Genomic DNA, 16311 nt, shown 5'->3' with positions numbered 1-16311 from the left:
TTGCTTCAAGCATTTCAAGCAGTAATAATGGTGTTATGGGGAAGGAAGGTGATTTTTGTTTATTTGTTTTTTTATTAACTGAAGTCTGTCCATTTGACATCATTTATGTTTATTCATAAATCTAACTTGAAATTGCTTAGATTTTAAAGAATATTTTTCAATGTTTTGCAAACAATTCTGACCAACTCACTTTTTGATATGGTGTAGTAAATTTGAGGGAGACATGTTTTCAGGAACAAGGGATAACATTAAATTTAGAACAAGACTAAATTAGTATAAAACGGTTGCTTGTCTTTGCAAATCACTTGGCTTAAATATTTTATCTCTAATGGTTTATAATTGTCCTTATGAAAGATTTTGGTAGAAGTGATAATTTAACAGAAAGCTATAATGATCGTATGTTTAGTGCTTTGATGTTTTCCTGGGTATACCTGACAATCAATTTTATAATATTTGTCTGTATGTAAATTCAACCTTGAAGAAATAAAGCATATTTTTACATGGAAATGTTCAGATAAACAAACAAACAAATAAACAATTATATTCAGTATTTAAAATGTACATTAAACATTGCCAGAGATGGACCTGAGAAAACTTTGGGGTAAATAAGAGCTATCACATGCGGTGCTCCCGACAATAAATGAACACTGAATCCTATCAAAGCTAAGTGAGGAACTGTATTAAATTGCAAGTAAAATCTATGAAGACAAATATATATATATACTTTTGGGCAGTGTAAGACTCTAAAAGGAACATCGGAAGCCACTAAGTGAGGGTATAACATAAGAATTCCAAAAATATTAGGTAGGTATTATGATAAATCATTGGTGAAACTTCTCATCAAAAGTTTTTCCATAACAAAATATTGTAATTATTTAATAGTAAAATAGTACCATAAGGACTATTGAGTCCTCATCCAATGAAGTCAGAGGAAGGATAATAAAAGAAGACGGGATTGGAGCCCTTAATTGTTGCAATATATATATATATATGTATCTAATGAAGTGTAAAAATACAGAAATCAAGGTGTGTTGTAATGATCTTCTAGGAAAATATGCAAGAATGTATGGATGAGCTAGGTGTCACAGTGAAGGAAATCTGTCTGTGCTCACAGGATAAAGGAGACATAACAGCATGCACCGATAGTTATACTACTTCTCTGATATCATACACATTTAAATTCTTCTCCGTGTAATACATTGTTGCATGGAATGAGAGATAGAAGCAAAACTCCTGTTAAGTAGATTAATTTCAAATATAGTGTGGGACATGTGACTGTAAATATCTGAGCAATTCAGAGAACAGATGTCTAGGGTCTCTGTATATGAACATTCAAAGCTATCTAGGAACTTCATATTGTTCTGTTTGAGATGGACATGTCTGAGATTTTTTACATCTTCAGGTATAAATTTTTGAATTTAAAGTTTGCATAAATAATCTTATTGAATATTTCAATTTAATATTGGATAATACGTTTGAAGTAGCTACTGCTGGTAAAGGAATTCCAGACGTTTTGAGAACTCCAAAACCACTGAACTGAACAGTTGATGTAGACAAATTTTGATTGTCAGAATTTAATTTATTAGATGATGAATGTTCTTTCTATAGCAGATAGAGTTCCCCTGGTAGCTGTTTTCTTTGCCTTCTTTTTATCTATGTGTAATTAAGGTTATCTTTTTCTTCTAGCAACACAGTCCAAGTTCTTAGATAATCTACTGTGGCACTTAATTATGCCCACCATTATAAAGTTCATCCTTATATATAACCTGAATTTCTTTTGTTAAGATTTAAGGCCATTAGCAATTGTCCCATCTACAGAAAATAACTTCTCATATTCCAGTTTGCAACCACTTTGTATGTGTTGAATACTTTGATCACTTCCCAGTGAATCCAATATTCCCTAAGAGGAGCAAAAAATTCAACAGAGAAACATCTTCTGAACACATTTCTTCTGAGAGGTCTCCTTGCTTTCTCCCTTGCATTTTGGGTAAAATCCTGCATGTCAGCATTCTGGTTTTACATAGAAAAAAGGTTAAATCATGGGTCACCTCAAGATACAGGTTTACATTGGAAATGCTGACAGATCTTTAGTAAAGCTGTCACATACCTGCAGAATGAAGTGCCATTAACCTCACTGAATGCTGATGTGAAGATTTAGGGCTCTATGAATTCTATTAAGTTACCCTAGAGAGTTTATCTGAAACCTGTATTTGGTGCAGTAGTTGCATCTACTACCATTTTTCTTACCTTTCTTTGTTCTTATTTTTTATTTTTGTATAAAATGAGAAAAACATCTCTACAGTATAAGTACAGACTAAGTCATATATTGAACCTTTCACGTACTAATTGAAGATTTGTAGTAAACCCAGTCATTTGTTTGGTTTATATTTTCCTTCAGCTTTGTTTTTGAGGAAGATTATCCTAAATAAGGAGATGTTAAAGCCTTGCTTTTTCCTAAATATTTCTTCGTATAATTATGAATATTCTCATGATTATTTTAAGTTATTTACTGCCCTATTTCCACATCACTTTATGAGGAGAAGTCATATCATAGTCTAAATTATAAACATATATGAAAATAAATGTTTAAAGAAATTTAACCCAATTTTCATGGAACATATGCCATAGAATTAACTTTTTGAGTTAACTTTTTGTCTGTTTTTGCTACAGTGTTACAAATGGAAGCATATAACTTGAAGCAGTAGAGCAGACATTTTTTTTCTCTCTTTGTGTGTTTTCTTCACTTTGTCTATGAAAGCACTGAGAAAACAGTTAAGAGCTCATATCAAGAGAAACATAAAAACTGATTCTTAAAGCATTTGATTGATTTGGGATTTGAAATAAAATTTTATTTTTGTTCAGTTGTTAAATCACATTTTTATTGTGTTATGAGAGGCTTACCATATTCATCCAAACAATGCATTTAGTATTAATGCATTATGTAACTTGTTAATGTGATTTATAGGCAAAAGTTAAGAGAATTCTACTTTTCATTTAATTCTTTTTACAAGGAGAGTAATCATTATAGTATAATAATTTAGATAAGAAAGAATAGAAAAGGAAGATATGAGTGGGCATTCAATATTTGTTCTGTCTTTTCAAATTTTACAGGAAGAGCCATATGTAATGTTCAAGAAGTCAGATAAACCTTTGTATGGAAATGATCGATTTGAAGGTTATTGCATTGACCTCCTCAGGGAGCTGTCTACTATCCTTGGATTTTCCTATGAGATTAGACTGGTGGAGGACGGAAAATATGGAGCCCAGGAGGATGCCAGTGGACAGTGGAATGGAATGGTTCGTGAATTAATTGATCATGTAAGTTAATTTTTGAGGCTTTCTATTATCCATTTAGATTTCAATATTATCTGTACAAATTATAAAACACTGTACAATAGGACCATTTGAATAGTGGTGCCTTGGAGAATGTTTAAAAGATTAATGCAAGTAGATCCATGATTTTTTTCCTCCAAATTCTGTTTGTTAAACCAAGACTATTCTACACCTTTATTTTGTCAACAGACAGTGTTTTATTTCTGCCAAATGAGTTTTGCTCTTCCATGGCATATTTCTAAATAGTACTCAGAACTCCTTTCGGTGAACAAGTATACGTTGTTTATTTTTTTGTGTTTTTTATTGGTGACATAATATATATTTTCATTAATCCATAGAAGTCAAATCTCCTCTGATAGTGGATCTGAGACACATGAATTATTTGATAAACACAGAAGAGCATATTTCTTGAAACTTCGGCAATTAAGTGCAAACAGTAAGATAGCAGTATATACCGATGCAGTAAAGTAGTGAAATGTGTTTTAAAACAGATACCATTACAATTACTTACATCAGATATTAGTTTGTGTCCTTTCAATGTTGGTCATGCCAGTTGAATTCATCTTTTTAGACTCATTTTAGATTGTAAGTTTTTTGAGAATTATGTTGTTTTCCCTTTTAGCATTTATCTGAGTGAATTACTTAAGGGAGACATTTGATTGAAGAATTTAAGATAGTACATATTCTGCAGATCAGTGTCACTTTAAATAGGTAGATTGGGAGATTATTTTATTGCTAATTCAGGTGAAACTTCCTAGTGATGGCAGAAAGTGCATGGATAACTTGAAGATTAATTTTCACTAATCCTTTACTTCAAGATTTCAGCATATGAGCAGAACGTGTGCTAATCAAAATATTCTGTTTACTAAGAGGGCTTTCATCTTTCTACTTTACTTTTGTAGTAAATAATAATCTGATATTTTTGTTGCAGCAGATGTTAATTATGCCTAGTTCCTAACTTTTAATATAAATGTGTGGGAGTATTATATTATCTTTAAATATGTGTACATACAGTACATGCATATACATATAAAGTAAACAGATATTTTGCTAGACTCTTTCCATCTCTATAAATGCACAAATTCACACATGCACAATGCATAGGCATACATAGTTATTAGATTTGGCAGTTGTTAGGTATTATCATCTGAAATAATTTTCTAATGATTAGGATCAGTGGTGAGAAAATATTTCTTACATAATTCTTTAGATGCTCAGAAAAAAAACTTATTTTGTAATGAGTTATTATTTATGCCTAAAGTTTTCTTCAACAAGCACTGGTGTAGCCTCTAACCTTTTATGAAAGTAATCTGAAAATAAAACACTTTTAAGGATGTTGTAACAGTGAGAGATATAGGACAGCTTTTCCAGTCCTTTCCTCTTGATAGCACAGAATAGAATGTGTTCATCTTTCTCCTTGCATAAAATTAAACTTAGATTAAAGTGTATTTTGCCCTTTCAAATGCTGCTTACATAAGAATAAAAATAGTTTAGATAGTATACTAAGTGCATTTTGGAAGATGTAGTCTAACCTCTTGTATCATATCAAGATTAGGGTGTTGAGCCACACTATGTATTACATTCCCATGCTCTACTGAGCCTTCACAGAAAAAACTCTTCAATTTCTAACTTTTTTTTTTTTTGGTTTTTGGGTGAATAGGTATTTATAACATTAGACAATAACGTTAGGCATTAACATTAGGCAAATGTTCTCAAATTTTTAACTAAAAATTTTAATTAAAAGTTGTTTTTTGGAAAATTAAAAAAAAATCAGTTTAATAATTTTAAATACTTTAACTATGTCTCTAGACTGGACTTCCAGTAGTTTCTTGATTTCCAAATAGTTAGAATTTTCCTTCTAAATTTTATGTATTTTTATTCATTCATATCCTGTAATTTGTTTGAAATACATGCATTACATTACTCATACATTTGTGCCATTTCTGTTCATCATTGCATATTATTGATATGTTTTATTAGTAAGCAACATTTCTAACCTGAATACTGACAGATAAGAATTTAGAGTATTCCAGATAGACAGTTACCATGTTTGATGCTTCAATTTTTTTTAGTCCTTTGTACATCAGCTTAGTTTTCACTTTCTTTTTCTGTACAGAATATTTAATAAAGTGTCAAAAATATTTTTTGCACAAAGTGAGATAATGAACTGATTTTTATTTAATTTTGATTAGTTTAAATTATCATGTTTCATTAAAATGATTCAACATACATTTTTTAACCGGAGTGCCTAATTAAATAAAAAGAACAGTAAGCAAAGATGCAGTTATCAAAATTGCAGAGTATCTACATGCATTTACAAAATATATTTAAAATTTATTTTTATCTATTTGTTATATTTGAACTGTCAGTCAGTTAATATTAGAAAGAATGCCATAGTAAATATATTTACAAAGCTAGTTTGTAACATTTGTAACTCAAAAAAAAAAATTGTGTGTGTAGGAAAGAAGATTCAAAATTTACTAGATAAACAGTACCAAAATTAATCTATGTGTTCAAATAAATTTAATTTAATTGCTTTACATGGTTGTACGTACTCAAAAATTTAAGTGAAATGAACTGAGCTCAGCATATCATGTAAGTCTCAGGCTTGAAATTATGTAGCATGAACAGAGAATGAAGGATGCATTAGGCTTTTTATGTTTTCAGTCCATTTCCCTATGTTTTACTCCATTTCTTCTTTCTTTTGCTGTTACATACGTTGTTTTCAAATGCCATCATCCTGATGTTAGTTTCCAAACAATGACTAGTTTCCTTCTGAATAAATGATAAATATTTTGAAAGTGAAAAATGAGTTCTGTAATCACTGACATGTTCTCTTTGACAATTGAAGGAAAATGAATTCTTTCTGGAAAAAAACAGTGGTATCTATAACTGCAAATGTTAAATAAAGACCAACTAGAACAGCAAGATGAGATTTTTCATTTTAAATGGAATTTCTCCAACTAGGGTGCCTGATCTATTTGCCACAATGATGATTCTTATTCTTTTTTTTTTTCCCCCTCCATATTTTCATCTGGTTTATTTAATATAAAGATTTGAGATATTCAGGGCAAACAGGTGGGGAATGCTAAGATCCAGGTATCTTCATCCTTTATGGATGAATACTTCATAAGGAAGTATTCTTTGTAGTGACTTGCTGTCTTTGTCCTTATTTGCATTCAAATTAGGATAGACTTATTGAAATACTTTTGGATTGAAGATTATGAATTCTGGAGATTTTGTCTGTGGTGCTGAAAAATTCTTATGGGGTGTATCATATCAAATGAGATGGTGTAAATGTATAAATTATTTTTCACTGTAGACAGCAGGTACTGTTAGAATAAAAGTATGTAATTTTACTTCTATTATACAGTCTGTTTTATTATTTCAGAAGCATTTCAAAACATTCTTATAATTGGGTTCTGAAACAAGTAAATAACTGCTATGTTATACTTTCCCAGAGATATAAATGAAAGTTAAAAATCCACTGCGAAGTAAAATGTTACTATAACACACCACTGATTTTTTTTTTTTCACGACTATTAGAATGGTTCTTCTACAGCGCAAAGCTTTTGCATTGCAAATTGTCTTTAAGGCTTGCAGATCTTTTTTGATTCATAAATAGTTATATAAATGGTCCAGCGTTTAAATAATGACTACTCTTTTATTATATGTAAGAATTTAATGGGAACTTCCTTTCATTTCGTAGAAGAGTAGAATTTTCAGCTTGGAAAAAGGTAAGATTTATGCAGTTGGGCAGTTGGAAAGCACTACTTAATATGAATTAGCTTTAGACATAGACTTGAACTTCGGTATCGTTTGTATTTTTTAAAATCTTTACCTTACACAGTAATAAATGTTTACACATGAAATGCATACAATTATAAAATTAGTAGCAGTGACAAGCATATTAGTGGCCTTCTGTTTTCTCAATAACAAAATACTTTCTGATATTTGTATAACAGGTTTAAAATACTCCTGGAGACATCTTCTGACAATAACTTTTTATTTTGCTACTTTTTCCATCTGATTTCAAGTACTTATGTTATTGAAGGATAGATCCAAACCCTTTTTATTACTATATGAAAGTTAATAAAAGCTTCAAATAGGCAGCTATACAGATTTTTTTTGTTGCTTCCTTTTTAAGATGAAGAAAAATCTATGTGAGTGAAGTTTCTTCCAGTTTTTTTTCTTCCTTCCCTTCCATAATTCAGTTTCATCACATTGGAGCATATTACTACTCTACATATTCATAAAAAATCTGCCTAATAGAGCTTTGTTAATAACTGTTTAGGAGTTCTGTTGCCTCTTCTCCCTAATGATAGATGCAGTCTTCCTCCTTGCATGCAAAAGATCTAGCAGACTTTCAGTACAATGCATGACGGTTTAGTCATTTGTCTTCCTTCATTAATGAAAATCTCTTAAGATTTGACAATAGATTAAGAAGTTGTAGGAGAAAGAAAGATTGAGCATTTTGACTTTTTGCACCAACTCTGTATGTTCTGGAAAATAAAGCCTGATTTACTGTTAGTGCTCTTTGTAACACCGTACCTGCTTTTCAGCTTCATCATTTTATCAATGAACATACCATACCTTGAGGCATTTCCAAAGCTATCTCTAACACTTAATCCCTGCTCTGTGTATTATCTTCAATTTTTTTATGAATTATTCTCCTAATTGACATACTGACACTTATGCATATGCTCCTACTTATTGAATGCTTTTATTAGACCATTTTCAAAATATTTCCCCACAGAGGATCACTGGTTTTTAACATCTTCAATTAATTACTTTATTTTATTTTTGTCAAATATAATGTTACATTACTTCTTCCTTCCTGCATTTCTCAACATAATTTAGTTACTTTTTCCACAATATGCCCTGGATTTTCCCTAGGTAATGTTCTGCTAGTTTTCACCATCTTGTTCAAACAATATTTCACAAGACAATATAGGTATTACTGCAGAGATAGAATATGAGTAGTGACTTTGAAAACTGGTTTTGCTTAAACTACCTGAAGTTGGAAAATTCAGATCTGTGGCACAATTGTTTAGCTCTCTTCTTTTGTCTTGGCTACTTGTGACTGTAACTCGCTCTGAACATCAACATTCTGTTAAATCTTGAAAACTGAGAGACATTGTAGGTGTTTTCCTCTTTTTTTTTCTTTTTCCATAGAAAATGCATTCAGATCTTGATACATCTTCTGTAAAACTTGAAAAAAATCCTTTTTTTTTTTTTTCTTTCATACCCATACAGCACTATGATCTTTCTTTTATATATTTGCGTTTAGCAGCTACCCTGTTTCTCTTTCCTTGAGTATACTAATCCATTTCTTGCACTCTATGGTGTTCTCTGGCTTGAATTAACATTTGATATGCAAGCTTTTGTCTAACTGTATTGTGTAAGTGCTGTTGCAAGTGCTTCCTATTATTTATTCCCTTTTGAATCATGAGGCCATAATTAGACCTCCTTGAATTTTTTCTTGTGTGTTTTGCAGATTCTACAGAAGTCATTATTAAAAATTTTTCACATTTCATCAGAGAATTTAATCCTGAGTCAATAAAAAAATGTGGTTTTGTTTTTGTTTCCCAAGTTAAAATAGAAAAGAAAAGGACAACTTATTGACTATAACTATTTAGGTTTTTTTTTTAGAAATTTTTCAGCAGGCATTTTATAATCAATTCATGACATGATACGTTCCGTGATCTCAAGCATATTTATATAAGGCAGCATATGTGAAACAGAACATTAATCATATTCTAGAGCAGTACATTTGACAGCAAATTGGATATCCAGGGTATCTCAGGCAGTAGACACAAAACAGTTTTTGTAGGCCTTGGTTAGCTGAACTGCTCTTTAGACTGTATCGTCTTTATTGATTAGACCTCCACTAGCTGCAGTGGGAGTTTAAACTTCTATGGATTGAGCAGTAACTTTTGGGGAATTTTTATTGTAGTACTTGAAGAGAATTAAAAACAAGTTTTTGATTAAATATTAAACTGTTTAAAAAGATGCATTGGATGGTGTTTTAATGCCATAAGAGGATCTTAAAGGAGACTACAAAGATACAATAGAAATATGCCAGCACCAACCATAGGAGCATTGGTATCAAGTGCCTGGAACAGTGTTTGGCCCCTGTCCAGTGCCAGTTCTCTTCTTTGATGTGGCCCCTGAGCATTCACATTCACATGTTTCTTAAAAGACAATAGTTGTTGCCCTTCTTATCTCATCAACAAGGGAAATTTTACTCACTTGCATAAAGTCTTCTGTCTCTGGTATTCCTACTTCCAGCCAATTTAACCTGTTCTGCAATGAAGCCTTCTTGCCCTCAGTGCCAAGTTGTCATTGGCCAAGAATTACCATTGATGAGTAATTACAATTTGAATTTCTCCTTTACAACTGACACTTAAATTTCTGGTGCCACTTGAACTTCTTTTAGTTGTCTAGGACACCCACATAGTACTGTCGTATTTAAGACCTGCGACAGAGTAGCAGCTAGAGGCAGAAGAGTATTTTATAGCATGTTGCAAGCTCTAGTTCACTTCAGATAGGGGCAAAAATAAGTCCCGAGCCATCTGCCTTCTATAATACTATAACTCTTCAGTGCCCTTAATGTATTTCTGCACATGTATGTATATAGAGAACCACAGAATCACACAGAATGGCCTGGGTTGGAAGGGACCTCAAGGATCATGAATCTCCAACCCCTCTGCCACAGGCAGGGCCACCAACCTCCACATTCAATACTAGACCAGGTGCCCAGGGCCCCATCCAGTCTGGCCTTGAACACCTCCAGGGACAGGGCATCCACAACCTCTCTGGGCAGCCTGTTCCAGCACCTCACCCTTCTCATAGTAAAGAATTTCCCTCCAAATCCCAGCTAAATCTCCCCTCCCTCAACTTAAAACCATTTCCCCTTGTCCAGCAGTTAACTACCCTTTCAAAGAGCTGATTCCCCTCCTGTTTATAGACTCCCTTTAGGTATTGAAAGGCTGCAATGACGTCACCCAACAGCCTTCTTTTCTCCAGGCTGAACAAACACAGCTCCCTCAGCCTTCATATACCTATTGTTCTAAGTATACATATTATCTTCCAGTACTTATTGTTTGCATGCTTTCTTTTCCTCATTAAAACTGCATTTCATTTCTTTGTGAAATCTTCTCTGGAAATCTATTGTATAATTTATTATAAATAATATGCCAGAAAATATTGCTTGTTCCTTTTCTGACTTTCAGTCTAATTGCTAATTAATACACAATTTTAAGTGCCTTTTATTTACAGTGCCTTTTGACCAAATTTGAACAAACAGCAAGCAAGCGTATCCTCAACAAACTACGAACAGTGTCTCTCTTATTACTTGCTCTTCTGTTTTTCACTTAAAACCAACTGAGTATATCCATAGACTTACAGAACCTGTTTGCAAGTTCTCATCTTGAATGTTTGAATTCATAAGTGTAGTTCAGTCAGGTACACCACATTGCTTAATACCTACTATTTAATTTTTATATTATTGTTTTTTTTCTCTTTTTAATGTTGAAACGTAAAAAAATTGGTCTTCTGCATGACCACATGTCAACGGTTTACGGGCTGGTTCGGCCCGGTTCCGTGACTAGAAGGGCGGAGGGATCCGCGGATCCGCGCCCCCGGAAAAAAAGGAAAATAAGGGACCCCGAAATAATTGAAAACAGTGGCAACAATCTGAGGTAAAACAAAGTAATTTACTAAATATGGTATCAACAGAATTTTATAAAGAGAGAGAATGTGAAATTGATAGTGGATCGGCCTTACCACAACGCTGAGATGAGAAGCGCAGGCAGAGAAGCGCAGGCGAGAAGCGCAGGCAGAGAAGCGCAAGCGAAGCAGCGCAGGCAGAGAAGCGCAAGCGAAGCAGCGCAGGCAGAGAAGAGAGCATCAGGTGACCTTGCCGGGAGTTATATCTCCTCGTTGACCGCAAAGCCCCCTGGGGAAACGTAGCTGCTCTTCTCCTCTGGACAGGCACCCGGAACTTGAGCATCAGCAGTCAAACCCCCAGTGCATTGCATGATGTTATGATGTGGAATACCGATAATGAAAAATCATGAAACCATGACATTCCACCCCTTATTCCACATCACTACATCATGCTTAATATATACAAACAAAATATAAACACACGCACTAGGAATTACTGACTGCACTCCCTCAACATCAAGTTCCCTTGCGGTACACATTGAACATCCCCGTTTTCCTGCATCACCCACCAAGTGGACCCAGGTCCCTGGGCAAAAACAGTTCCACGAAGAGGTTTGTCCTTCTCAGAGGCTGGAATAACCCAAACTGCCTTTCCCAACATATTCTTTACATGTACAACAGGGACTTTATCTCCCTCTACGGTATGTAGGGAGCTGGACTGGGTTGGACCACTACGATTGATAGATCCTCTGGTATTGACTAACCAGGTGGCTTCTGCCAAATGCTTCTCCCAGTGCTTAAATGTACCGCCTCCCATTGCTTTCAGCATAGTTTTTAACAACCCATTGTATCGTTCAATCTTACCTGAGGCCGGTGCATGGTAGGGAATATGGTAAATCCACTCAATACCATGACCTTTAGCCCAGGTACCTACAAGAGAATTTTTAAAATGAGTCCCATTATCTGACTCAATTCTTTCTGGGGTACCATGTCGCCACAGGACTTGTGTCTCAAGACCTAGTATGGTATTTCGGGCGGTAGCGTGGGGTACTGCATAGGTTTCAAGCCACCCAGTTGTTGCCTCCACCATGGTGAGCACATAACGCTTACCATTACGAGATCGTGGCAAGGTGATATAATCAACCTGCCATGCCTCCCCATATTTGTACTTTTGCCATCGCCCTTCCTCCCAGAGAGGTTTCATTCTCTTGGCTTGTTTAATTGTGGCACACGTGTCACAGTCGTGAATGATTTGCGCAATAGCATCCATAGTTAAATCCACCCCTCGGTCTCTAGCCCACTTATATGTCGCATCTCTCCCTTGATGGCCTGAGGTCTCATGGGCCCATCGGGCTAGAAATAATTCACCCTTGTTCTGCCAGTCCAGATCTGTTTGGGCCACCTCAATTCTGGCAGCTCTGTCTACCTGATGGTTATTTTGCTGCTCTTCAGTAGCCCTATTCTTGGGCACATGGGCATCTACGTGACGCACCTTTATAACCATATTCTTTATTCGGGCAGCAATATCTTTCCACAGGTCAGCAGCCCAAATAGGTTTACCCTTTCTTTGCCAGTTGTTTTGCTCCCACTGCTGTAACCACCCCCATAGAGCATTTGCCACCATCCACGAGTCAGTGTAAACATAAAGCATTGGCCACCTCTCCCGTTCAGCAACATCCAAGGCCAGTTGGACAGCCTTTACCTCTGCAAATTGGCTCGATTCTCCTTTTCCTTCAGTGGCCTCTGCAACTTGTCGTGTGGGGCTCCACACAGCGGCTTTCCATCTGCGGTGTTTCCCCACAATACAACACGATCCATCTGTGAATAGGGCATATGTCTTCTCATTTTCGGGTAGTTCATTATATGGTGGGGCCTCTTTAGCACGTGATATCTCTTCTGCTGGCGGTGTTCCAAACTTTTTGCCTTCAGGCCAGTCCATGATCACCTCTAGGATTCCTGGACGGTTGAGATTCCCCATCCGCGCTCGCTGCGTAATCAGCGCAATCCACTTACTCCAAGTGGCATCAGTAGCATGATGGGTGGAGGGACCTTTTCCCTTGAACATCCAGTTCAGCACTGGCAGTCGAGGTGCCAGAAGGAGCTGTGTTTCTGTACCGATTACTTCGGAAGCAGCCCGAACCCCCTCATACGCGGCTAAGATCTCCTTCTCAGTTGGAGTGTAGCACTCTTCAGACCCTCTGTACGCCCGACTCCAGAATCCCAGGGGTCGGCCTCGGGTCTCTCCTGAGGCTCTTTGCCACAAACTCCAAGTGGGACCTTTCTCTCCAGCAGCAGTGTAGAGGATGTTCTTCGCATCCTGTTCCATCCGTACTGGCCCCAGGGCCACGGCACGGGCTATCTCTTGTTTAATCTGCTCAAAAGCCTGCTGCTGCTCAGGACCCCACATAAAATCATTCTTCTTCCGTGTCACCTGATAAAGGGGGCTTACAATGAGGCTGTAGTTTGGAACATGCATTCTCCAAAAACCCACTACACCCAGGAACGATTGTGTCTCTTTCTTATTAGTGGGTGGAGACATGGCACTGATTTTGTTGATCACATCTGTTGGGATGTGACGACGGCCATCTTGCCACTTTATACCTAGGAACTGAATTTCCTGGGCAGGCCCTTTCACTTTGCTGTGTTGCCCCACACGATGATGTCATCAATATACTGTAAGTGCTCAGGAGCACCTCCCTGTTCCAGTGCAGCTTGGATCAACCCATGGCAAATGGTTGGGCTATGTTTCCACCCCTGGGGCAAACGATTCCAGGTATACTGAATGCCCCTCCAGGTGAAAGCAAACTGTGGCCTAGATTCTTTGGTCAAAGGAATGGAGAAAAAGGCGTTAGCAATATCAATGGTGGCGTACCATTTGGCTGCCTTTGACTCCAATTCATATTGGAGTTCTAACATATCTGGCACAGCAGCACTCAATGGGGGTGTGACTTCATTCAGGCCACGGTAGTCCACCGTCAGCCTCCATTCTCCACTGGCTTTACGCACTGGCCATATGGGGCTGTTAAAAGGTGAGTGAGTCTTGCTAATCACTCCCTGATTCTCTAGTTGGTGAATCAGCTTCTGAATGGGGAGCAAGGAATCCCTGTTGGTGCGGTACTGCCGTCTGTGCACCGTTTTTGTAGCAATCGGTACTTGTTGCTCTTTCACTCGTAGCAACCCCACGGCAGATGGATCTTCTGACAGGCCAGGCAAAATAGACAACTGCTTAACACCTTCTGTGTCTACAGCAGCTATTCCAAAGGCCCATCGATACCCTTTGGGATCCTTAAAATATCCCCTTCTGAGGTAATCAATACCAAGTATGCATGGAGCCCCTGGGCCAGTCACAATAGGGTGCTTTTGCCAGTCTTTACCAGTGAGGCTGATTTCGGCCTCCAACATAGTCAGCTCTTGGGAACCTCCAGTCACCCCATGAATATAAATTGATTTTGTCCCTTGGTGACTCGAGGGCATTAGAGTGCACTGTGCACCAGTATCCACCAGGGCCTTATATTTTCGTGATTCTGATGTGCCAGGCCATCTAATCCACACAGTCCAATAAACTCTATTATCCCTTTCCCCCCCCTGGCTGGGGGCAGGGCCCCTCTATTTGTTACCTTCACTGTCTGCAGCAACTGGAGCAATCACCTTTTTAGAGAAGTTCACCTTGGTGGTTGATTTGTCTTGTAACTCTCTTACCCGTGCTTGAAGTACAGGAGTAGGTTGTTTATGCCACTCCTTCATATCTTCTCCATGGTCACGTAGGTAATGCCACAAGGCAAAACGTGATGTGGTCTTACTGTTGTCACTTGCTCGAGCAGGAGAACGTCTTCTTTTGATAGCTGAGACATTAGATGCTACCGGCTGGGAGGAAATCAAGTTGATCAGCCCCTCCAATAGGCTGTTTTGGGGATTCTGGTCCCCATTTGATGTATCCGTTACCTCCATGGATTTATCAGCTTCAGGCACGGTTGATAGTTTGTCTATTATATCTTCTTGTTTGTTTTCCATTCTGTCCAGCTTTTCAGCTACCTTTGTAATGGCTGAAACACAAGCTCGCAGAGGGCTTAAATGTAACTCAAAGTCTTGAAGTTTATTAACCAATTCACTTATAAGGGGTCTTCTTTCCCCTCTGCCATACATTGCTGCAAATGTGCTGGCGTACCTTTCTGGTGCGGTCTTTGTGAATGTACGCCACATGTTTGGTGTACACCTGACTCTCTCGGGATCATGCTCTTGGTCTGGCTCGTCAGGAATGAAATCGGGGCTATGTAGCATTTCCACCACAGCATATTCTCTTAAATAACAGATGCCTTCTTCCATATCAGCCCATTTCTTTTTCTCAGGCATCAGATCATCTTTGAAGGGGTATCTTTCTTTTACAGCTAACAACATCCGCTTCCAGAGGGTAAAGGCCTGGTTCTGGCATGTACTAATACCTCTGTCAATGGCTGAGTCCCTAGCAACGCCACCCAGTTGGCGAGCTTCTCTACTATCCAGCCACACACTGTTGGCCCCATTGTCCCAACATCGAAGTAACCAAGTGGCAATAGGCTCATTTGGGTGACGTGAAAAGTCTTTTCTCAGACTTCGAATTTCATTCATTTTCAGAGATCGATCAACAATAGTAACGATATCTTGCTCACCTCTTACTCTTTCGGGACTTCTTGTTGCCCTCATTGGCGCCGGTGACCGTGGTCTTACTGAGGGCCCCTCCCCTGGACTTAGGGGTGCTTCTTGTGGATCTTGGAGCCACTCCTCTGGACCTCTCTCCTCTTCTTTCTTCTCTTCTAACTGAGTCGAGATTCGTTTCATTTTCCGTCCTCTTACAGGGGCAAGTGACATCAATTGTGGTGCTTCCTGTAGTTGATCAGGTTGGTCAGTTCCAATGCTCTCATCCTCCAGTTCAGCTCGGAGCCTGTCTCGTTCGATTATGAGAGTATCTAGCTCAGATTGGAGGGTGTCTTGTTGAGATTGAAGACTGTTGAGTTTGGATTGCAGGGAGTCTCTCTCAATTCGGAGGGCATCTCTCTCAGATTGGAGGCTGTTTCTCTCGACCAGGATACTCTCTCGCTCATTTTGCACTGTTTCCCTGAGACTCTCCTTTTCAATTTCACAAACTCTCTCCCTCTCCAGGATAGTATTGAATAAGGCCCGGTAAGCATTAGCCAGGCCCCAAATAATTTGGGCCTCCTCAGATCTTCCCGAGCCGCGACATTCCTGTCTCAAATATCTGTTTAAATTTTCAGGGTCTTTCAGGTGTTCTGGAGTAAAGTTCCATGACACCGAAGATTTCCATCTCTCTAA

General features: G+C 37.5%; 1 protein-coding gene across 1 annotated transcript in view; it reads left to right on the top strand.

The window, feature by feature from the left end:
* Positions 1 to 16311, top strand: part of GRIK2 (glutamate ionotropic receptor kainate type subunit 2) — a 366322-nt gene that overhangs the window by 213626 nt on the left and 136385 nt on the right. The window contains exon 10 of the mRNA XM_085217584.1: positions 3112 to 3318. Within this exon, the coding sequence (XP_085073710.1) occupies positions 3112 to 3318 (207 nt within the window). The remainder of the gene's footprint in view (positions 1 to 3111; positions 3319 to 16311) is intronic.

Source organism: Meleagris gallopavo, chromosome 2 (genome assembly GCF_905368555.1).
Source record: "Meleagris gallopavo chromosome 2, MGAL_WU_HG_1.1, whole genome shotgun sequence".
Taxonomy (NCBI): domain Eukaryota; kingdom Metazoa; phylum Chordata; class Aves; order Galliformes; family Phasianidae; genus Meleagris; species Meleagris gallopavo.
This window is presented reverse-complemented; position numbering and strand designations above follow the sequence as displayed.